The sequence below is a fragment of the Aspergillus lucknowensis genome, assembly GCF_044049455.1.
Source record: "Aspergillus lucknowensis strain CBS 449.75 chromosome Unknown BJX67scaffold_7, whole genome shotgun sequence".
Taxonomy (NCBI): Eukaryota; Fungi; Ascomycota; class Eurotiomycetes; order Eurotiales; family Aspergillaceae; genus Aspergillus; species Aspergillus lucknowensis.
The window spans coordinates 80404-103482 of NW_027263551.1; the positions used below are offsets into that span (position 1 = coordinate 80404).

Here is a 23079-nt window from a genome sequence, read left to right on the forward strand (position 1 = left end):
CTTCCGGAGGTTGGTGAGCTTCCGGTGGACCTGGACTTTTGCCCTCCGGAGGATACATACGCTCCGGTGGAAGTAAGTCGGGGGAAGGGGGAGGTTCCAGGTGAGGAGGAGTCTTGAAACGGGATTGGATTCCCTCTTGTAAGTGTACTATTGGTATTTGTGAAAGAGTGGAGTATGGGTCCTCGAGATGTTACTGGTACTGGGCCACGGCGGAGGTTTAGATATCTACGGATGGCTTCTGGATCATGCATGACACTCGAATGAAAAGCACAATGAAACCTACAACGGGGCCTGTACTTCGAGCAATTTGTTTCTTCAGTGTGGTTAAGACACGATTAAACATCATTGCAGACCAGGAACCGGAGCAGAGTGCTCGGAGGATATCTTGAACGAAGAAAGAAAAGCAAAGCAGATGTAATATGTGCCATCAACCACCATAAGATGTACACTGACAAGAAACGCAGAACGAAAAGTAAAGACATAACTTCATGACGAAGGAAATGTGGAACAAAAGAAAACTCGTTGAAAATCCCTGAACCCCCTTCAGGCGCCTCGCCCCATCCGCTCAATGGAACTCATGATGCCACTCCGACCTGGCGTAGCTATTCCGGACTTGCCACCACTGTTTCCTCGCACATGTCGGGCCCCTGATGCCCCAATTCTTGGGATCTTCCTCCCACCGTTGTTGGAGCTAGCGCTGGAACTTGAGCCTGGGCCGCGGAGGCCGCTGGAAGTGCCGTGGGTGACGTCCCGTTCAGACTCTTCAACTGGAGGGAGCTGCGTCTCATGAGAGACTGACTCCGTGGCCACCTCGTCGTTCCCTGGTTGTGAAGGTGGTGCAGAAGCAGCGGGCTGGTTCTGCATTGATAGCCACTCTTCCACAAGCGCGACGAGGTCGCCTTTTTCGGCTCGTTCTGCCTTGAGCTCGACGCGCAGCTGCTCGCTATCACCCTTGAGGGATGCTAACTCCTGCTGAAGGCCCTTAATCTGAGCCTCCAGGAAGCGCTTGTTGGCTTCGTGCTCCTCGTTATCACGCCCAATCATACTGAAGTCAGGGCGTGCCGATTCATGTAATGCCGCGTCGCGCTCGGCTTTCAAACGCTCGTTTTCTTCGCTGGAAGCTTTCAACTTATTCTCGGCTTCCCGCAGGCGTTTCTCCCACCGTGCCTCGTAGCTCTTCTTGAGAGCGGCGACCTTGGTCTCATGCTTGCTCTTATACAATCCGTGCAGCTCATGGGCAACCTTTTGGACTGCATCCTGTACCTCTTTTGCCGTTTCCTCAGCCCTTTTCGTTGGGGAGGCCGTACTCTCGGTCGGTCCATGCTCACATGTTGCTGAATTGCGGGCTGCAGTCAACTGTGTCTCGAGCTCCACAATGCGGCTCTCAAGTTGCACCTTGCCTTTCTCCGATTCCTCCATACTCTTCTGTAAGCGCTCCCTCTCATGCTCACCCTCCACAATGTCAGCTTTGACAGACCGCAGGACTTCTTCCATTTCCCGGCCTCTTCGCTGCCATTCCGTTTGTTCGACCTCCAAGGCTTCCTTCCGAACAGCCTCGTTGCGAACTTCCTCCAAGGCCTCCCCGACACGGCGCTCTGCGTCTGCAACAGCCTGTTTAAGGCTGGAAACTTCGGCTTCTTTCCCGCTAAGCGTGGCTCTGAGTGAAGATATCTCTGAGAGGAAGCCTGATTTCAGCGACTCTAACTCCCGAGGAGTTATCGTTGGGATTGATCGTGGCGTAGGAGCGGCGGGAATATCAAAATCCAACAAGCTCATCTTGGCTGGCGATCTGCTAGACTCGCGGAGGTTCTTCAATGGCAACCGGCGTGAAGGGGAGTGTCGTTCATGTTGATGTATACTGTATCGCTGCCATCGAGGAGGAACGCCGACCTGATCTGTAAGATCCAACAGATTTGGAGTATCACTCGAAACTTGGGTATCCCGTATATCTCTCTTCCTGGGAGTGGGAGACATGATGGGAGAGCTCATGTCAGGGAGGGCTTTTTTCCGGGGCGACCTCTTTGCTGTGATAGGAGTCCCCGGTTCGATGTTCTCGCGCTTGGCCTCATCGTCGCTGATCGGCCGATCTGGCAAGGGCCGAGGGCTTTTGAATGGTGAACCCCCTTGTAAATTGGCAAAGGCTGTCATATCCACATTTGGAACCGCAGAGAACGTGCTGAAACATGTATCATCCATGGGGTCATGAGAGTCGTCATTCATCATAGCTTCATCAGTAACATTATCGTTCGAACATCCCCTCCCCCTTGAAGAGACATCCTGATCACCTTCGCGAAGAAGCTTGCTTATGCCTTCGTGTTGCTTATCTTCGACCACAGTGCTCGCTGTATTTTGGTTCGCATCGTCACCAATGCTGCGATCGGGGTTGTACTCAGCGTCCTCGTCAACATAGACGTTGATATCTGGAACAGCCCTTCGACCCACCCCTTTCTTGTACCTGTCATCCTCTCCGACATTGTCATGTACGTCGGGCGCCTGGTCGTAGGACCGTTTCCGCGGCGGGGTAGAGCGGTCCGTCATACCCAGCTGCGCCTGGTGTTTTTGCAGCATCTGCATGTCAACCGTATCGTCTCGACCATCAGTCCGAAAAGGGGAGCTCTCCAAGTTCTGAAATGACCCCGAATCCTCGTTGTCTGTCTCTTGCAACTCGTATCCCGTTTCGTAACCGAAGCTTCGGCGGAAATTGCTGCGGACATCGTTGATCGCATTCCTCGGACTGAGAAGAGGGCTCTCTGTCTCATTATCTGTCGGGACTTGTCGATCAATGCTTCTTCTTTTCCCTGTTGCATCTTCGATGTCTGACGAGAGGGCCCGCGTGTTCTGTTGGGATGTTGTTAATGGAGAGAGAGGGTTGGACATGGTGAGACAACAGAAGAGATGGAACTATGAAGAGAGATATTATAAGGGGAATTGTTGGGCTGCACAATGAGCAGTCTCAGCCATGAGGAGGTTGATTGATTGTTGCGAAAAAAAACAACTGCTCGTTTTTGTTATGGTGCCGTTGCTGGGATCCATGGATGTTGGTAAACAAACGCTAGCCTAAAACAGACTAGCTCTTTGTCGGCAAGGCGAGGAACTTCATTATCCTCACGTGATTATATCATTACCACACCAGCAGTCACCAGTCAATCACGGCCACGATGCCAGCGAGAAGGAGACGGATAACCTTCGGCTCTTTTCCTACCTGAAGCGTCTATATTAATATGGAACGACTAAATATCGTTCGGCGCCTTTTTCTCCTTTTTGTCGCCTTCATTTCCTGCACCTCCTTGGCTTTGGCCTCTTGTACGTCAACGACATGCGGGAAATCCCTCGTCAGATTCTTGAAGACATTTGACTGACAGCCTTCATTTGCTCCAGCTCCAGCTTCGTTCTGTAAATGCACCTGCTTCTCGAATAGCACGATCATCCCTCTCGACCCCGAAAAAGGGGAGTCTTCGTCATTGAATAACGCGCTCCATTTCCTCGGCCGCAGTGACGATGTTGATTCTTCGGACGAGAAAAGGGCTGGCAATTACCGCTCGTTAAGCTGCAACGACTGCAATCGGAAGTTCTGTTTAGGTTACGACCTTCCCACCTGCAAGGGTGCGAAAGAGGACGATGTTTTCACGACTTGTTTCCGTATGTTGCGACCGGGCAATATCCCACTCATACCGCTGCAGACAATGCAGAAAATAACCTTGCTGCATAGAGAGAGATTCACGGAAAGACGAAGCGATAGTGTTCATTTTCATCATTGCGACGGGCGGGCTTTTAATATGGGCGGTTTTCAGACCTTGGGTGCAAAGATGGATTGAGGTACGACTTGAAAAAAAGACCGGTGAGAAGCTGTGCTAACATTTACTAGGCTGCTCGAGAAAGAAGAACGTATATCCCAGTTTCCGAGAGTCCGCGACTCTAGATGCTGTCTTCTACCTCAGGCCATATATGTACATAATCGCAGGCGATACACTTAGTCACAGTACGACTTCTGATGCAACAATCATATAATGAGATACTGGAGACTCTTCTTCAACGACTTGGGACTGCGCTCTTGTTTCACGGGTACTTTGACGGAAGATCCGTTGTCCGAAAGCGGCTTGCACCTATCCGGAGATCGACCTAAGACCACTGTTGTCAAACTTGGAGGAGAACTGCAAAACTGTGCCGCAAAAAACATTGGGAGTAGTGATGCTCCTCGAGCATATGCCCGCCCAAATCCCAGGCAGACAGTATGCCGACAACCTTGGTAGCCTTCTCCGCCTCACTTTCTTTACACGAAGACAAACTGCCCCTTCCAAGGGAGGTATGAGGTCGCCCTGCACTTCAAAGGCCCTTTCTACCACCGGCCTCAGCCCCTCTCTTCTGAATTCTTTCGCATTTATCAAGGTATTGTTATCGCAGTGGGTACTGTCCGCGAGCAACGCGGCCTTATCGCTCGCCAAGACCAGAGCATGCCAGCCAGTGGCGAGCCCTGGCGGCTGTCGTTGGCCTGACCTGGAGTCCATGTTCCATGGATCGCTGGCGCGAATACTAGAAGAACTTGAAGGATTGAATGCAAATCCTTTCAGACAGGGATTCAAAACTTGCCGCTGATTCGCTTCGAAAGTCAGGTGGCCATTGGGTTTCTTCTCCGCTTTTCCACCGCCGCTTTTTTTTAAAGGATCTTCTGGACGCTTCCCCTCCCAGAAACAACAGAAATCGACATTCGCTTTTTCGCTTTCCTTACGCCGCGAATATTTCCTGCTCTCGTTTCTTATTACGTGTGTGGTTTTTAATAAGTCTCAGAGCAACTGAGAAGAAGGAGGCCTCAGAATAGGTTTGTGGTGCAGCGAAGAGGAGACTCGAAGGGGAGCAATCGAAATCGCAACGCAAGAGGTGGAAGTGATATTGGTGGTGTAGTGGAGGCTTGTTGTAAGAGAATTGGATATATCCAGGGAACAATGTTAACAAATCAGCCAAGATCCTACCCTTGCGAGCCATTTCCAACTACCCAACTCTTCCTACTAGGTACTTACCCCCCAGATACAGCGATTTCGTTACCTTTGCGGTTGATATACATGTACTAAGACTGTTTTCTAGCAATATGCCGCATCGCAGAGCCGATTGCAATAACAAGCTGCATAGCTTATGCCTTCGCTATGGTTCAAGGTTTTCACATGGGTGATGGCAACGATGCGTCCTTCTATGCCGGAATACTCATAGCAAGCTTTTCCCTCGTCGAGGCTTGCACAGGAATGCTTTGGGGAGCTCTCTCCGATCGAATCGGCCGGAAGCCGGTACTGTGCCTTGGCCTATTTGGATCGATTTGCTCTCTCCTGCTCGTCGGATTCGCTCCTAACTTCTGGGTTGCTCTCCTTGGCCGAGCCCTTGGTGGTTTACTTAATGGTAACATCGGTGTCATACAGACCATGGTCGGCGAGATAGTCAAGCGGCCTGAGCATGAGCGTAAGTAGTTCTAGCTGTGTGAAAGTATAATGCCACTGACAATGACTCCAGCTAGGGCTTATGCGGCGATGACGTTCACTTGGTCGCTTGGGACTATTGCTGGACCTGGTAAGTATACCAGAACTGCCACGGTGATTTCCGAAACGGACATTGACTCTCTATCCTTACAGCAATTGGAGGGCTACTTGCAAAGCCTGCTGAAAGTTACCCCTCAATATTTCCCCGTGATGGCCTTTTTGGCAGATATAAATACCTGTTGCCTAACTTGGTTTGCTCGTTCTTCCTACTTGGTTCGATATTTTTTGCCTGGCTCTTCTTGCAAGAGACCCATCCCAAGCTCCAGCCGTCGAGAGACCAGAAATGTGCCGATTGCACATCCGCAGAGCACCCTCTCACAAATGCGGGCGCGACTACCAACCCGGGTGTTGATCTGCGAGTTGAATCTTATGGCACGTTTAATCAAGTTCAGTTGCACGACGACGAGGCATGGAGGGTATACGAGGACGGATCCAAGCCAGAGCTCACTTCAGAACATCGAACGGCTTTCACTGGAAGGGTGATTATGCTCATTGTCGCCCTGGCAATTTTCACTTATCATTCTATGACCTACGACCACCTGCTTCCCATTTTTCTCCAAGATAAACGCGGCGTCTTCGGTTCGAGTGGCTCAGGCCTCCTCTTTCCAGGTGGACTCGGCCTCGACACCAGGACGGTCGGTGTAATCTTGGCGTCTGATGGTGTTCTGGCATTGATAGTACAAAGCATCATCTTCCCCACTCTGGCACACTTCCTGGGAGTCTGGAAGCTCTTCGTCATCGTTACCATCCTTCACCCCGTCGCCTATTTCATGGTCCCGTTCCTCGTCTACCTGCCGTACAGGTATCTGTATGTCGGGATTTATACCTGCCTCGTCACTAGAAACGTTCTTTCGATAATAGCGTTCCCAGTCCTGCTTATCCTTATTAAGCAAGCGAGTCTTTCGGATGCATTTTTGGGCAAAATTAATGGCCTCGCCGCTTCCGCCGGCGCCGCCGCGCGCACAGTGGCGCCTCCTGTAGCAGGGTATCTGTATAGCGCAGGAGCGGATGTCAAGTTCACTGCGATCGCCTGGTGGGGAAGCGCCTTTGTGGCGATTATTGGAGCTTTACAACTGCTATTCATTGAACAGAAGCCACACTCTTCTGCGACGATCCAACCAGCTGCTCGCTGTCACTTTGCGTCTGGTGAGCCGCAGGACCACAAAGAGACTGTCCGTATCATTGTGACGGATGTTGATGAAGTTACGCGGTGTGTCTAGGGGTCGAGGGTGTTCTTGAGGGTTAGTTGTTGTTCGGGGGTCGCTTAATATTGCGATAGTGGAAGCTCATCTCTCTCGCAGCCCCGCAGGTTTGGAGGACCCCCCACGATATCATGCATTGTCTATACCTTCCTTCCATGGGTTCTGCAGTTCAGCGGGTTTGTGCATAGTTAGATCATTGGTGAGATTATAATAGACTGTTAATTTCAACCGGCCGGATGATTGAAAGGCAATGGAATAAAATCTACTGCGCTCCGTTTCATTATAACTTTGTACGGGCCCACTTGTCGGGAGGTGGCAAGGTACACAGGACTGCCATACCCAGGGGTTGGATGGGTGACCGAATCTTGGCTGAGCACCCCAGGCTCACTCGGCGGCACCGGTTCGGATGGATTCGGAGTCGGGGTCTGGGAGTTGCGATAGAACATCGAAGAGGCGCCCTCAGGTGCACGCTGGAGGTCAAGCGGAGGGAGTAGTTCGGCGGCATGGAGTATCTTCAACTACGAAGGCTATAGCTACGGTTCAAACGCGCGCTAAGGGCCACTGGGCGTGGAGCAGAGTGGATTTTGTGCACCCAGTGTGTGTGTTCCATGGGAGGGGCATATAATATGGTCTGGTTCATTTCCCAAAGCTTTTTGGGTCACGGTCCATGTGCCTTTGCTATTTAGTTGTGCCTTGGCTATCTTGGATGATGTATATGATTTAACTCCAATTGGGGATTCAACTTGTAGGCCAAATGTAATATCAACCTGCAAAGCTTTCTCTTATGGGTCCTGTCTTGGTTGGGTTGATTGAGGAGAAGGGGGAAAAGAAATAACAAAAAGATGTGAAATGAGAGCCAAAGAGGGAGCAGAAGAAGAGAAGGGAGTGAAGAGTAAGGTACTACTGCTAAGGCAAGCAGACAGAATGGTTCAATACAATAGCTATGCTAAAAGATGCTGACGCCCAAGTGAGAGTGCAATATAGAGATATATAAAGCTGCGGATCGAGCCAGCAACAAGCTATATACCTTTAGTCGTAAAACTAGGACTTCCCCTTCAATCCCTTCCTTCGGTTTTCTCTCTGCCTTTGCTCCTTGGCTGCATCTCGCCTCCTCTTTTTCCAAGCACGATTATTATCTCCTCGATTTTCCCAGAACCATTTGGCAAATTCTGATTCCTCCTTCGAATCAGCGCCCGACTTGGAAAATTTATCGAGGTGCTCGGGCGGGTTCCAGTTTATGGTTCTTGTGACTTGAGATGTGTCGGGTGTGGGAGCAGCACTTCTTAGTCCGCGGTCTTGCAGATCCCTTTTGGTGAATGGTGTCAGAGGCGCAACGTGTGTCGGCATCTCTTCTTCGGATTCGGCATCTGCTTGCCCAAAGAAACTGAATTGTGCAGTGGGCTCCGAGCTAGGGTTTTCATCACTAGGCTTCTTGAAGAGCGCTTCTAGAGGGTGAATCTCCGTCGGCTGCTGTTCACAATCTTCTTCCGGGGAACGTCCTTTTGGTAACGACCTAATATCTGTGTTTGACCCTTGTTTCTCTTCTCTGGAACTACCGCGCGTTGGGATCTGCTGCTGTTCTTTTCGGAGGGAGGTTATATCGGAAACTTCCGACTCGTCGGACGAGCTGGAAGAGCCACTCTCATCGCTCTCCGAATCCGTGCTTTTACCTTCTGACGACGAGCCACTGGATGAAGTCCAGTCTTCCGAATCTGTCGATTCGGCGGCTTTCGATTTCGTAACTTGGTTCTTGGTCTCGGCTTCCCTAGTCTCTTCGTTCTTGAGATATGGCTTGCCCGTGACCTTCTTTGGCCTTTCCTTGTGGCCAGCAACTTGCCCCGGTCTGTATTTATCCTTTCTAATGCGGCCGCTGGCGGGCTCCTTAACGCCCCCGGACTCGTCCACCCAGCCTTTGTCTTGATCAAACGTAGAAGTGAGAGGCTTGCCACCGTCGTCGGACCGTAGAAATGTAGGATATGTCATAGTTTTGGAGAACTCATGCACAACAGACTCCTCGGACAACTTGCTGTTCTTCTTAGACTGCTTTTTCGACTTTCCATCCGGAGGCGATGTCCTGTTGGGTGGCACCTTTGTCCGGAATAGACATTCCGCCTTTTCGGTATACTTCGATTTCGACTGGGATTTGGCTTTCTTCTCGTCCTTGCTTTTCGCTCTCTTCTCCTTCTTTCGCCGTTCTGTTTTATCATTTGCCGATTCCGTCCACCCCCTCTTCACCTTGCGATCCGACGGAAGCTCGTAACCGTCCAGCATATTGTCTGTGACCTTTCGCTTTTTTGACTTGTTGCTTGCGGAAGGTCTGTCGCTTGACATAATGTTTATTCCATCCTCTTCGTCTCTTTGCAGTTTCTGCGGATGAGCAGCTTCCACTCTAAACTTTCGGCTCTTAAGAATAGATCCATTCAGCTTTTTCTTGATCTTGTCGGCCTCCATGGCCGGCAATGTCACGTAGCCGTAATTGTTCTCGGGGAATGTTAGAACGTTGTGAAAAGATATATCGGTGGCAACGTCCCGAATTGGGGCGGGTAGAACTAGTGGAAGGAGCTCCGCATTAAAAGGTGTGATGTGTAGGCGAGTAGTGGAAGTCATTTGCGTTGCGGTGGACTTATGTTATTGGGAGCCGGCTGCATTGAGGTTGGCTTAGGTTACCAAAAGGCGATCGTTCAGGATAGTAAAATGAGTATCATTGCGTTAGTTAGTCGCTGTCAGAAATTTTGAATTAATTCCTCATCATGATTGGATCTCGTACTTTAATTCATGGATATGCCCAACTTGAAAGAAATATCAAGAGCTCAACTTTTTTTTCTCGGCAGATTTGCGCCTGGACAATGGATTTGTGGCGCAGTGATAAAGAGCGTCCCAGCCACAGGTGGCACACGCCCTTTGTACGTACATAAGCTTGCTTCGCTGGCTGCCATGACGCCGGGCGTGACTGGTACCGAGTTGAAACAAAGAATCATCCCTTGTAATAACGAGGTAAAACCCCCCTCGAAGGCAAGGTCCGGTTCCTCCTATCCTGCTCCTCCTTGAGTCTCTGAATTCCAGGTCTGCCTGCGGCTTCTGGAAGTGGAGCTTATGTAATTATTACCCTTACATTGCGAGTACTACCTTATTACACCGTCCAGCCCATCATTGAACTCAAAAACGGGTATCGGTCACGATTTGTTCCCTCAGCTCTCGTCCCCGACGACCACATTCATTCCATCCTCCTCTCTCAGCTTCCCGTCTGGAAAGTCGGAGCTTGACGACGACTTCTAAACTTATTCTAGCCTTTGCATTCCCAAACACTCATTCCCATTCGGCCTTTCCCTCGCGATCCGTGTCCTTTTTTTCCCCTCTTTCCGTGGTTGACCGAGAGTCAAACCGAAGTCTGATCTCATCGCCGCTTCCCAACCTTCCCGGCTTACGCTGCTGCTCATATGGCCACATTGAGTTCATCGTCGGGCGCCCATTTCTATACCCTTATTCTCTACTGAGGCATTCTCTCCTCCTTCCGCAACTGGGGTTGGGCTCTTAACTTTCTCCCGTTGAGCTTCATTCCCTGCGTTCTGGCGTCTTTCGTCTTCCAGTATCTCCGGGGGGCAGGTGTTGTCTCCACTCTCTTATCCAGACATTCCCAGTTGGCCCCCATTCGCCCGCACTGTCCTGCTATCAACTTCCCGATTGACAAACCTCTTTAACAAACTTTGTTCTTTCTCTTTTAACCTACGCACACGATACTTTTCGGGAATGGGTAACTCCCAGACAAAGGAGACCCGACCGTCTCTGTCACAGTCATCTCGCCAGAGCCACCAATGGGGTTCTGGCCGAAGTCAGGGAAGATCTCCGTATGGCGACCGGCATCACTCGGAAGGTTCGAGATCGCGTCGAAGCAGTAGGCCGGACCTGTCTCTTCTCGGAATCGGCGGAAGCTCAGATCGCGATGTGGCGACGATCCTCGAACATCGACGAGAAACCAAACAAGAGCGAGAAGCTCGTCGTCTAGAGAAGGAACGGGCAGCTCGCCTCAAGGAACGGGAGCGGAGCATGAGGGAAGAGCATGTCGATGGAGGTTATTTGGTCACTCAAGGTGTTTACACCGGAACAGAAGATTTCAATAAGGCTATAGTTCGCCAATTGATGGTAACTCAATACGGTAATGCCCCTGTGGATGAATAATGCTGACTATTACGATTCGCAGATTGAACGACGACTTGCACCTTTTTGGAGGGGTCTGAACGACTTCTCAGATTCATGGACAGAGCACCAACTCATGGCGGCTGCGCGTGGATTGCCTATACCTCCGCCTGATGAGATCCCTCCCGAGCTGGAATATAAGAATCCGCCCAAGGCCACCGAAGACGCAGGGGAAGCGTTGGACACGAAATCTATTCAGCATCTGACTGTTCCAATAACCTCTCGATCAGCATCCTACGGTTCCGACGCCTCCCATTCATCTACTCCTGCTCATTCTTTACCTTCTCCTGCGTCGCCCATTGCCTCTGGTACCTCAGGTTCGACCTCGTTTCGGGCTCGCGCTAAGACGTTATCTACCTGGGCAGGCTCTAGAAACAATGCCCAGATCGAATCGGCACCCCGGGAAGTACAACTCACTCGAGATCCATTTGTTAACGGTCAACCTATTGAAGCATACCTCTACAAGGATGCCTCTGAGTGCCCCATCTGCTTCCTCTACTACCCCCCTTATCTCAACCGTACTAGATGTTGCGATCAGCCCATTTGCTCCGAATGTTTTGTCCAGATCAAGCGCCCGGATCCCCATCCTCCTGAGCATGCGGACCCGGATCCGAACGCCCCGGCGCCGACTGCTGAGGCTGAACGACAAGAGAACCAAGATGTTCAGCTCGTTTCCGAACCCGCGGCTTGTCCGTTTTGCGTTCAGCCTGAGTTTGGGGTGACCTATTCGCCTCCTTCGTTCCGCAGAGGTTTGACTTATGCATCCGATCCCAGCGGCCGCCCAACCATAGCTACACCCTTGTCTTCGACCTCCTCTCTATCGTCCGGAATCGTGCCTACTCCTGGTCGTCGACGTGCGACATCATTATCTGCGACCGATCCGACTGTGATTACGACCGATAAGGTACGTCCGGACTGGGCTCAGAAATTGGCAAGTGCTCGTGCGCATGCGGCGCGGAGATCTGCAGCAGCAACTGCCTTACACACTGCAGCATATCTGATGAACTCCAATGGATCTGGGAGCGATTCTCGGGGTTTCGGCCTTGGCAGGAGAGGGGTTATGCGCCGCAATACGGGACAGGATTCTCCAGGCACCCCCGGTCGAAGTGGTTCGCCTGCGTTGCACGCATTTGCATTCTTGACGGACAGGCGCCCGACCGGACAGGAGGCAGATTCAGCTGAAGAGGGATCGGGAAGCCTGGCACCACCACGAGACAGCTCTCGAAGGACCCGAGCCGAAGAACTAGAGGATATGATGGTGATGGAAGCTATCCGGCTAAGCCTTGTAAGTGAGGAAGAAAGGCGCAAGAAAGAGGAGAAAGGAGCGAGGAAGGAGGCGAAAAGGCGCGAAAAGGAGGTCAAGAAAGCGGAGAAGATGGCACGCAAAGCTGGCCTCTATAGTAACAACGCAAGTAGCTCTGCGCTGGACTCGCCGTCAGATGGTAGGCCGGGCAAGGTTATAAGCAGTTCTTCTTCTCTTAATGCTGGTGAAGAGACAACCTCAGCCGGAAAAGGAAAGGCAGTGGAACGAGTCCCCTCCCCGGCCGCTCCCGGTGATCAGGCTCCTTCGGCTGGCTCTGATAATGTATCACCCAGTCCAGCAGAGACCCTGCTCCATCAATCCTCCTCTTCCGTCCTCCGGGAGCCCGCCAGGCCGTCACACCTACGCCATGTTTCCAGCGCGTCTTCGTCATTTTCGTCGCTTGTCGAGTCAATGTCTGAGGAGCATGGGAGTTCGTGTCAACCGGGGGAGGGAACCGGCTCCTCGTCGGAGCCATTGTTCAACTTTCGCAGCCTCGCCGCTGTCATCGGTGATGAGGACAAGTCTGATGAATCGGCAGAGCATATTGAACACACCGTTCCACCAACAACATTGGAGACGTCGGCGTCGGATACCGCAGCACTCGCTGACGATTCTCCGACGCCAAAAGCAGAGGCAGCTGTTGAGCCAGGCTCTCAGGTTGAGGAGAATCGAGAAAGCTTGATCCCAAAAGAGCTCGAGGCACGATCGGTGGAGATCACGGAGAGCAGAAATTTTGAGACGACATCATGACCTTTAAGCAAGCGATACATGACATTCTTCGGTCTTCTCGACAGAAAGGGAAGCGTTATTTTGTTCCATTATTGCCCTCCTTTTGCGGACATTTCCTTATTGGCATAACAGGGTTGGAGGTTCCTTTCATTATATACGCACAATGCTATAGATTTCGATTCTCTTGTACTTTCATGGAACAGCCAGATTGCATAGTTTGACCGTGATGGGGACCAGGTGCTGTGCAAGAGAAGAATTGAGGGTTCTTTTGGAATAGAACAGGAATGCAAAGAGCCAGCAATTATCAAAGATCTTCAACCATCCCACAAATTGATTGGACGAGGACCCCCTCTGTCAGACTGTGAGAATTATTACAAAGGAGGGCGAGTTCAATTTCGGACTGGTTTCAAGGACTGGCGCTCCACTGCGACTTGAGATGATTATGCAGTTGCGATCTTGATGCTCAAGGATGTGATGAATCCAGGTTTTGTACAACAGTGACCGCAAGAGATCGACATGCATGATCCTGTATTATTGTTGCTGTTCTTGAAGTCGAAGGCCATGTGCTCAAAATTGGGCTTTGCAATTCAAACTTCAGCCTGATGATGAATTCAAATTAATTTCACTAACCATGGCCAAGCGCAGACTACTGCAACCGACACGATGATGGAGCCAAGCCACCCTCGCCCAACGATCGTAAATCATTCGCTCTCACGCTCCTCGGATTCGTCGGGTTGGAACTCATCTCCCAGCTCAAGGTTCAGTCCCAGCTTTGCAGCCAATCGGCACCTGACAGCGAACTCGACGAACAATGGGAGTGTGGCAAGATGGGGGCAAATCGAGGGCAGAAGAAGCAAAAAAAAAAAGAGGCAACAGAAGAGATCACCAACTAGCGGCATGTCCGGTCATCCTGCCTGTGGGGATCCATTCGATGAGCGGTTCCTGGTCCCTGGCGGCGTAACTCATGATGTGACGGAGAGATCTGATCCAATATAAATCTGGCTGGTCATCGCCTTGATGGATCCGTGGTTCAGCCGCTGCGAATTTCTGCTCGTTTTTGGATCGAACGGCACTCCGCGATCCAGTTTTTTTTTTTTTGCGCCTCTTGTTCCTCCTTTTTCTCTTGTTTTGCTTGATTATTATTGATACCTGTTGTGCCCGGCCTCGCTGGTTGTGGCGTGGCTCCTGGATATACAACCACACATCGACTGGGTCTCTTCACGGTCCTGTCGCAGTCACAGTCGCATATCACACTGACCCCAATTGACGCCAAAATTCCGCTCTCAAAGAACAAGATGGCAGCGTTGGATAAGGACAAGCCTCGCGGCCTGCGAGTGCCTTCGCTTTCCACCTTCAAATCCAAACACAAGTCACCAGATCTAGTTCCTACGATCCAACTGCCTTCACCCTCCCAGCTGTCTCTGCGAACCGATTCCATTCCTGTGTCTTCTTTCAGGCCATTAGAGAAGGCATTACCGCCCCAACCGTTACCATCCCCGCCACAACCCTCTTCTCCCACAGCCGCACCTCCATATCCGTCGCCCCCGCAGACACATAATACTCGGCCTTCTCTTGTGCAGAGCTCGAGCTCATCTCAGCCGATTCGGAATGATGTCCCGCCTCCCCGTAATGCCTCTCTTCCTATCAATAGATCCATACCGAACCCCACCTATCAGCCGACTCGGCGTCCTGTGCATTTGTCCGCGCCGGCGCCAGCCCTAGTCTCAGCGCCTGGACCACAATATGCGCCAGCTCCTCTACCTTCACAACCAGCGAATCTCATTGTACCGCAGCAGAGGACCCCTACGTCTAGCGACGGAGATCCGGAGCAGAGACATTCCAACAGCACAAGTGATTCATTAGAAGGGTTCATTCCCGACCCAGAGCCAGAGCCAGAACTCAACGGCACCAGTGGCACACCCAATGAGACCGGGTCCAGCGAGGAGGACGACAGACCGTGGACACCGCCGGAGGTAGAACCGGTTCCCGTCCCGCTGAACAAACTGCATTACTCGTGCTACCAGGATCATCGTGCGATGCCTGCCGCCGCTAATATGTGGTATGCACTGCCCTGCATGACCTGTCAGAAGTTCGACCGCGAGATCCGGCATCGATGCGTGTTTTGCTGCTTGCGCGTGTGTACCGATTGCTTCCAGGAGCTGAAGAAGTACCCGCGTCGCTCGCTGGCGCAGTTAATGGAGGCGCTCTCAGCAAATGGAGATACAGGAAGTCATCCTTCCGCGACGGTGATCTAGCGTCTCTTCTCCTTGCACGCCGTTCCAGCGGCCCTATATCCAATCATGGTTCGATCATTTGTCATATATATCGCTATTATATAAGGATATTTCTCCTCCATTTGTGAATGTGCACAATACCCTGATAGTTCACCACGAGATATATGATAATCAATGCCAAAGTCAGTGCCCCATGGCCTATATCTACAAGTTAAACTCCAGCCCAATGCAATGAATATAATATACAGACGGGCAGATCGATCGTCAATCGTGGTCTTCCTCGGTCACGCCGGGACAGCCCTCCAGCTCTGCCGTATCATAGCGATACTTGCACCAAAAACAGTAATAATGTTTCTCGCGCAGGTACTGCACTAATCGTCTCAACCGCTCAGCCGGCTCCAAGGCGTTGAACTCATCTAGCTCAGGATCCTCTTCCTCTACTTCTTGTTCGAGAACGGTAGAGAGATGAGGCTCATCGCTCAGGGCTTCCCGGTCTTCCCGGTCCAGCGCTGCATCATCGTAGCCTGGTAGTCGGGGGTTTGGGAAGAACGACGATGGCAGCGACGTCTGCAGCATATGCCTTGTCTGGATGGCGCGCTCCTTTTCCTCCCGCTCGCGCACAAGGCCCCGATATAAGACACTGATCTGTGAAGTTGGCTTTACTTTAGCCCTGGCTTCCCTCTTTGCCTTTGCGCCGCCGGACTCATTCGCTTCGCTCTTATCCCCATCCTTGTCCTTTTCCTCAACAGTGTTCGCGGTATCTAACCCCGCGTCCCCATTTTCCTCTGCATCCAATCGCTCCGCAACCTTCTGTGCAGCATGCACCTGTGCCTCCGTCCGTTTCGTCTCTCGCTCCAAACGCACACGATCCCGATAATCGCCCTGTTCCTGCTTCACCTTCTTCACCGCATCCTCAGCCTCTTCGCGGAACTTGCGCTTCCGCTCACTATCCAAACCAATCCCACCTCTATCCTCCTTGAAGATAAGATTCAGCGGCTCTGTACGCGATCGCACAAGCGGGTCCCCTTTGTCTTTGTCGCCCGGCGACGAAGCACCGTCGCACGTCATGGGCTTCCCCAATGTCTGACCCGGCTTGAACCCCAATTTCGCCATCATCTTGAAACCCTTGCTGGAGGGGTTGAGTGTACTAGTCGCGAGGGCTGCATCGCGTTTAGCGGCTTCCTGTGCGGCACGTTCGGCTTTGGAGGGGACTTTTGCGCGTGCTTCGGCCTGTGCGGAGAGGAGGGTTAGTGGTTCTCACATGGGTGCATTGGCTGGGAAATCGCGGGTCTGGTGTGACGTACCTCTCGTTGGAGTCGTCGCTTCTTCTGCGTGAATGTCTCTTTTTGCTGTGGCTCTTCGATGACCATCGACATGTAGTCGTCTTCTTCTTCCGCGGCCATCTTCCGTGCGGGGTTGCGGGTTTGTGTCGGGGCGCGGAGAGAGAGTTGAAGATTTGGCGGTGAGGGCAATGTGGTGGTCGGGGATGGTGACAATTGAGGGACGGCTTTGGGATGAGAATGCCAAAGGAGGATTGCGGTGGAATGGTTCTGAGATTTCGAGGTTTGCGGGGAAAGTTGATGATGCTCAGATCCCAGGGCCATCTGCCCAAGCCCTGCCCGGGGCGGGCAGACAGCGCAACTGCCTCATTTGGAATTCGGTGCCTGAGGCAACAACATTTCGTGGTCCTCCTCAAATCAAGGTCGGATTGTCACTTGCGAGGACCACGCTGTAGAAATATCCTGTTGAATTCTCCCATGGGATTCCCCGGTGGCAGAATTCCGGTCAGTGCCACTGAGCTCCAAGATGTGGCGTTGTATGTTGCATGGCTGGTGTGCAAGGATAGCAACCGTCGTCGAAGAGGCTCTGGTCGGATTTATGAGGGGATATGTAGTGTCCGCTCTGTCTGCTCTGGTCCACACATGAGATGGCCATTATCCAAGGACAAAAACTCCTCCATGGAACCTCCGAGGGATCAAGGATGCTGCAATCTCAACTCCCAAATCCGAAAACCACATGTTCTCCAACTCCGTTTTCTTTGCTGCCTTAAAGCCTGTTGTTACGCCTGAGGCTCCTCCGCCGTTGGGCTGGGACTTTCTTTGCAAGTTTTCGGAAAAGAAAATAATTTTGCTTACGGGATGTAATGCAAGAAAATACGAGTAGTTATTTTTCATTGTCCTTGGCATAAAATGTGGGTCCTAGCTCTCTGAACAAATTCCCCAAGTTTGGACCTAAACTGCTTTTCCAGCCAATTAAAGGCCTTCAAACCCTTGCTTGTTAATGCTGCTAAGCATCTAGCGCAGGATTAGTTATATTTTTATATTGTACTCCTGACTCGGAGTAACTTCGAACAGAAAATAGTTGCAAAGTCTTTTTGTTTCTGGAAAAGATAAGTAATCAATTTTTTTTTTTTCTTTTCCACACCCCTACTAGTATGAATCTGCTGTGATCGACCAACTTCCTTAGCTGCATCTCCCATCCATGCGGAGTTCCTTCGCACTTCTCTTCTGATTGGAATGGAGACAGACTCCCCTCTTTCTGAGCTCACGAGGTCAAAGTGGCCGTGATTTTCGAACGAACAAAGCATCGCTCTTGTCTCCTGAGTCCTGCCTCTCCCCGATTCGGTACCCCTGGCTTCCTCTGGCTTCGATAGCGCGACGTCGATCAGCTATCCCATAAATAAGAGCCTTCAAATTCGCCGACCCGCCCTTGAATGTGGGAGCCAAGCTCCAAGAAACAAGCCTGAGCGTCGAATGGAGCCCCATCATCTTTCAGATCCAGCCTGACCAGTTTGATCGACTTGTCCAGTCGCTTGTTGGCTGACTGCATGCCAATATGCGGGGTCTGGACGCCTCGGGCCTCTCTCAACGAACCTGCCAATAACAAAGGGATGCGTTCAAGAAAGGAGACTTTCCGAGGTTCACGCGACCCGGACGTTCCTCCCTTTGATGACCTGGTTCGAAGTTAGGTCTTTATTTAAACTCCGGACTCGGTCCACAGTTCTCACCGAAATGTGACTCGCTGGGCTGCAACGACTTAAACCCCATCTTGGACGATGTTGTCCCGTTGGGTGTTGTTCCCTGTGCTCTTTGTTGCAGCCTCTGCAAAGCCGCTCGTTGTAGACCTTGGATACGCGCAATATAGAGGCCATGCTCTTTCAAATGGCGTGGCCCAGTGGCTAGGGATACGATACGCTGCACCTCCTCTTGGGTCTTTGCGCTTTTCTGCACCGCAGGATCCAGACGAGGTGGACGGGATTCAGGACGCCTCTCAGGTTTGTTCACCCATCTTGATACGCATTCGCCGCTAACAGCGACGTTAGCATGGGCCCCTCTGTCTTCCTATTAACACATACCCCATTCCTGCGGATTCATCCGAGGACTGTCTCTTTCTCGATGTCTACGCGCCTGTCGGGTTCAGAGGTCTGACGCTAAAGCCCTTATCTGTGTTTGTATTTATCCAAGGTGGTGGGTTCAACCAGAATGGGAACCCATATTATAATGGGTCTAGCTTGATCCAGGCATCTGATATGGGCATTGTCATTGTCACCTTTAACTACCGCGTTGGGCCATACGGCTTTCTATCCGGCGCGGAGATCCGCAACGATGGCAGTGTGAATAATGGTATTAAGGATATGATCCAGGTCCTTAAATGGGTACAGAAGCATATCCACAAGGTACGATTGCCGCCGCTTCAAGAACACACTTAGTTGACTGGCCAAGTTCGGCGGAGACCCAAATCATGTCGTTTTAGGAGGCGATAGTGCTGGTGCGGCCGCCATAACTCTGCTTCTTTCTGCATACAATGGTCGAGACGACGGCCTATTCCACGCAGCTGCCGCGGAATCGCAGAGCTTCGCTCCGATGTACACCGTGGACGAGGCACAGTTCGCTTATGACAACTTGGTCATCCGTACCGACTGCTACAACGCACCAGACACCCTTGCCTGCCTTCGCAGCCTCGATACAGCAACTCTCCAAAAAGCAAACATCGCAACTCAGCTCCCGGGTGCTCAAGATCCTCCACTATATTTCTACGCACCGGTGATCGACGACGACCTGGTCCCGGACTACACGTACCGTATGTTCGAAGAGGGCCGCTTTCTCAGAGTCCCTGTCATATTCGGCGATGTCACGAACGAGGGCACATTGTTCACAACCAAAAATCTCAACTCCACAGCAGACGCACACGCCTTCCTCCAGGATCAATTTCCCGCCCTCACACAGAAACACCTCTCTCGAATTGACCATTACTACCTTCGGGACATCCACTCCACAAAACCCTATCCCGATTCTACCCCCTACTGGCGCCCAACAAGCAACGCCTACGGCGAACTCCGGTACATCTGTCCCGGCATCGCCATGTCAACCGCATTCGCCAACGCTGGTGCACCAAGCTGGAACTACCACTACTCCGTCTTGGACCCAGAAGACGAAGCCTCGGGAGACGGCGTCTACCATGTTGTCGAGCTCAACGCTATCTGGGGACCAGAGAATATGTGGTGGTCTGATACCATCGGTTCACCGCCCCCAGCTTCTTACTTTGGCTCTAACGCGGCCATTATACCGGTGATGCAGGGGTACTGGACGAGTTTCATCCGGAGCTTTGATCCGAATACGTATCGGTATCCGGGGAGTCCGAGATGGGAGACTTGGGGTGGTGGGAGGCACGGTGGGGGTCGGCCCGAGCGGCTTTTTATTCGGACCGGGGAGACAAGGATGGAGAGTGTGCCGAGGGATCAAAGGGAGAGGTGTGAGTATCTCATCTCCATCGGGGTGGAGCTTACTCAGTGAGCATTGTTCTAAAAAAGGATATATACCTAATCAGCGTAATAATATAAGTTGGGAGTAAAACTTTTCTTTTCCGTCCCGATGCTCATCGTGAAAATATAGATATATACACGCGCAGAGGAATACATCAGACAATGCAAAAGATCTACTACCTCTTCCCCTGCCGCATCCTCTTCTCCCTCTCATATGCATTGGCCTCTCGGCCCTCCTCATTCTGCACCTCCGCCACAAGCCGCCTGTACTTCCGCTCATACTCCGCATCCTTCTCCCTCTTCTCGCGCAGCTTCTCCCTCGCCACGAAGTTCGCGTCCTTACGCAGCTCACGCATGGCGCCCTTCCGTTCGCGTTTGTATTCGGCCTTGAGACGGTTGGCTTCAGCACGCTCGCGGTTGGGGTCGTAGTGCTTGTCGGGGTTGAAGGAGTCTTCGAATTTGGGAATGGCGGTTTTGATCGCGAGGGGGCGGTGGTTATGTAAGAGTAGTGGGCGGCGGGCGCGGCGGGATTGGGCGAGATGGGAGGAGATTTTGTCGAGGGTGGACTGGACCGTGTCGGACAACGAAGTGGGGACTTGCGGCTGGGGCTTTTGTTGTTGTTGCTGCTGCTGCTTCTTGCTGGTAGTCCTGCTGCTGCTGCAGGAGCGGGCGACATGTTGGAGGACGGAGTGGGCTTGTTCGAGGATCTCAGTGGCGGCGGATCTCGAGGCCCACAGGTCTGAGGCTGTGCCGAGGAGGGAGGTTAGGGTTGTGATGAGGGAGGCTTTAAGGTCCCCTGATTCCGTGGTATTCGTTATATCCCAGAACTGGAGTTTCCGGGGGTTCAATGACTTTGAGGGTTTGAGGCGAAGGGATTCGGTGGGGTTGCGGAGGGGGAAGGAGCCCAGGGAAGCAGAGGGCTGCTCCGGGCTTAGGGCACAGAGTGTGTTAAGAATATAGTTGAGGAGTTCGGGCATGTAGCGTTTTGAGACCGACTGGTATTGGAGAGCTAGACTGGCGGCATAGGTACCAGTGCATAGATCCGAAAGGCGGTTGACGGGGCCCTGGCCGAGATACCGAGCGAGGCAGAGGTGGGCTGGCGTGGAGATGGCATGGAAGTGGTCAGAGGTGGGGAAGATGGCGGCAACTCCTGTTAAGATTATGAGGTCTCCAGGACGAAGGTTGAGTGGGCGGCCTGTTGCAATGTCGCGGAGTTGAGCTCTAAATGCCAGGGATACACTTTCGGGGTGGGTCTTCGCGAGCGAGTGGATGTGGCGGAGGACGTTTTCTAATATAGCAAACGGGGGATGCTCCGGTTGATTCGCCATGTATGCGACGTGCTGAACGAGAATGGCAGCAAAGCGGCCTAATTTCGCTTTATTGTCGCTGTGGAGGCGGGGGTGATATAGGGCTCGAATTCGCTGGATGATCGTTGGAACGTTCTCGTAGGCGACATTTTCAACTATCTGAAGAAATTCCTCGTGGCTGCCGGGACAGGCGTACGTGTAGGCCAGTCCGTCGACGGTTTCTTGGGCGCCTGCAGTCGCTCCCGGATCCCCGGGCTTACCTTCTGGGAGAGTTAGTCCGTTGATGAGTTCGTCTTCCTGCTCGGATTCCTCGTCAAACTCCTCGCCAGAACCAGTCATGTCCTCATCCTCCTCATCGAACGACGCGCTAACATCTGACCTTGTCTCCACGAGATCGTCTTCAATAATGAAGTCATCCTCGTCTTCAACACCGTCGGGACGGGAAGTTGAATGGCCGGTAGGCTGCTGGAGACCGAAGACCTTTGCATCATCCGGGAGAGACTCATCCTCGAACATATCGGCGTCTGTCTCATGTTCTTCGTCTTCACCCTGAGCAACGTCTGATTCCTCCCCGCTAGTTTCCTCGCCGCGCATCCGACGAATCCGCTGTTCTTCAAGAGCTTTTAGCCGTTGTGCTTCCTCCTCAGCCTTTTCTTCCTCCGTCATAGTGCGGTCCGTAGGCTTTGACCGTTTGTCGAACGTAAGTTGCTTCAGGCGTTGGTCGTACTCCTTTTCTGTTTCTTCCCGAGATTTGCCCTGCAAGAGAGCAGCGCGCTCCGGGTTCATCGCGGCGAGGTCGTCCTTAGGTGGCTCCGGCTTCGGGGGGGCTTTCACGGATCGGAGCATGTCGAAGAGGTCTGGCAGGTCTTTATCAAGCTCTTCGCGAAGATCGTCGTCGTCCTCCTTCGCCATTTGCCTTTGAGCTTTGTGGAACTTGGATTTTGCAATGACTTCTTGCATGACTTCGTGTTTAGACTTCTTCCGCCCTGGCACCTCCTCTTCATCCTGCGCTTCGGCATCCTCGAATTCCGCATCGTCGAGTACCCGTTTCCGCTTCCGAGGCATCTCAGAATCCGACATCTCGTCCGCATCCAGGTCTTCCTCAAAATCATCCTGAACGCTATCCCCAGCTCCGAACGATAGCGATTCGCCTTTGTGTGTAAGTTGAAATTCCTCCTCCTCGTCCTCCTCCTCTAAATTAAACATCGAATCTTTCCGTAGCTTCTTCTGGCTTGCTCTGGCAAATCGTTCTGCGGCTCTCTCTTCCGGTGTCATTGACGGGTCGTTTTCACCGAACCTGCGATCCATAATACCACCAACTTTGTTCTTCTTTTCCATTTCCCGCAACAGCGTTTGACGTCTCTGCAAAGCGGGTGTGAGTAGCATTCTTTATAAAACGAGGTACAACCGTACCTTCTCTTCGCCAACCGACTTAGTAACCCCAGGGTGGAAGCTGCCAGCAGCTGCCCTGGTTCCACCGTCCCGCGTAGTCACATCAAACTTGTTCCTAGATATCGTTCTAATCTCAAAAGGATTGAACCGGTCTCGAATTGCGGCGAGAGCAGCCTCACGCTGTACCCGGTTCTGCGCATTTGCACCAGACTTCGCATTTTGGCGCTTTTGTTTCTTGGAATTCTGAGGGCCCAGAACCCCCGTGTCGCGGAGTGAAGCCTTGAGCTGTTTCAGCTGCGACGGGGGCATGATTGCGTAGTAGGAGTCAGTGGAGAGGGAGCTCTCGACAAAGGATCTCGGCCAAAATTTTTGGTTGCGGGAAAATATTGACTCACCGCCTTAATATTCTGCCGATATATCGTCGCCGCTTTTCA

General features: G+C 52.1%; 9 protein-coding genes across 9 annotated transcripts; 5 read left to right on the forward strand and 4 right to left on the reverse strand.

The window, feature by feature from the left end:
- Positions 1–397: 397 nt before the first annotated feature.
- Positions 398–3104, reverse strand: BJX67DRAFT_300514 (uncharacterized protein). The gene has a single exon (XM_071026969.1). The coding sequence runs from the start codon at positions 2875–2877 to the stop codon at positions 544–546; it is 2334 nt and encodes a 777-aa protein (XP_070888924.1). The 5' UTR covers positions 2878–3104; the 3' UTR covers positions 398–543.
- Positions 3105–3135: 31 nt separating this feature from the next.
- BJX67DRAFT_300714 (uncharacterized protein) lies at positions 3136–4054 on the forward strand. The gene is made up of 4 exons (XM_071026975.1): positions 3136–3303; positions 3379–3639; positions 3710–3816; positions 3866–4054. The coding sequence occupies exons 1-4, from the start codon at positions 3222–3224 to the stop codon at positions 3917–3919; spliced, it is 504 nt and encodes a 167-aa protein (XP_070888925.1). The 5' UTR covers positions 3136–3221; the 3' UTR covers positions 3920–4054.
- A 1084-nt stretch (positions 4055–5138) lies between these two features.
- Positions 5139–6742, forward strand: BJX67DRAFT_378502 (major facilitator superfamily domain-containing protein; the record flags this gene model as incomplete). The annotated part of the gene is made up of 3 exons (XM_071032354.1): positions 5139–5445; positions 5497–5553; positions 5616–6742. 3 exons carry the CDS (start codon positions 5139–5141, stop codon positions 6740–6742), a joined length of 1491 nt encoding a protein of 496 aa, XP_070888926.1.
- Positions 6743–7106: 364 nt separating this feature from the next.
- BJX67DRAFT_346089 (uncharacterized protein) lies at positions 7107–9560 on the reverse strand. Its single transcript, XM_071028399.1, has one exon. It carries the CDS (start codon positions 9329–9331, stop codon positions 7766–7768), a length of 1566 nt encoding a protein of 521 aa, XP_070888927.1. The 5' UTR covers positions 9332–9560; the 3' UTR covers positions 7107–7765.
- A 911-nt stretch (positions 9561–10471) lies between these two features.
- Positions 10472–12971, forward strand: sip5 (Sip5p; the record flags this gene model as incomplete). Its single annotated transcript, XM_071032355.1, has 2 exons — positions 10472–10864; positions 10923–12971. The coding sequence occupies 2 exons, from the start codon at positions 10472–10474 to the stop codon at positions 12969–12971; spliced, it is 2442 nt and encodes an 813-aa protein (XP_070888928.1).
- Positions 12972–13989: 1018 nt separating this feature from the next.
- On the forward strand, positions 13990–15392 carry BJX67DRAFT_346091 (uncharacterized protein). Its single transcript, XM_071028400.1, has one exon. The coding sequence runs from the start codon at positions 14246–14248 to the stop codon at positions 15203–15205; it is 960 nt and encodes a 319-aa protein (XP_070888929.1). The 5' UTR covers positions 13990–14245; the 3' UTR covers positions 15206–15392.
- A 56-nt stretch (positions 15393–15448) lies between these two features.
- Positions 15449–16587, reverse strand: BJX67DRAFT_378506 (putative G-patch domain protein; the record flags this gene model as incomplete). Its single annotated transcript, XM_071032356.1, has 2 exons — positions 15449–16414; positions 16489–16587. 2 exons carry the CDS (start codon positions 16585–16587, stop codon positions 15449–15451), a joined length of 1065 nt encoding a protein of 354 aa, XP_070888930.1.
- A 1509-nt stretch (positions 16588–18096) lies between these two features.
- On the forward strand, positions 18097–20050 carry BJX67DRAFT_300854 (putative triacylglycerol lipase). The gene is made up of 3 exons (XM_071026977.1): positions 18097–18458; positions 18507–18860; positions 18907–20050. The coding sequence occupies exons 1-3, from the start codon at positions 18240–18242 to the stop codon at positions 19975–19977; spliced, it is 1644 nt and encodes a 547-aa protein (XP_070888931.1). The 5' UTR covers positions 18097–18239; the 3' UTR covers positions 19978–20050.
- BJX67DRAFT_300864 (snoRNA-binding rRNA-processing protein NOP14) lies at positions 20050–22966 on the reverse strand. Its single transcript, XM_071026978.1, has 2 exons — positions 22667–22966; positions 20050–22615 (listed from the first exon to the last, which is right to left on the reverse strand). The coding sequence occupies exons 1-2, from the start codon at positions 22952–22954 to the stop codon at positions 20123–20125; spliced, it is 2781 nt and encodes a 926-aa protein (XP_070888932.1). The 5' UTR covers positions 22955–22966; the 3' UTR covers positions 20050–20122.
- Positions 22967–23079: the final 113 nt, after the last annotated feature.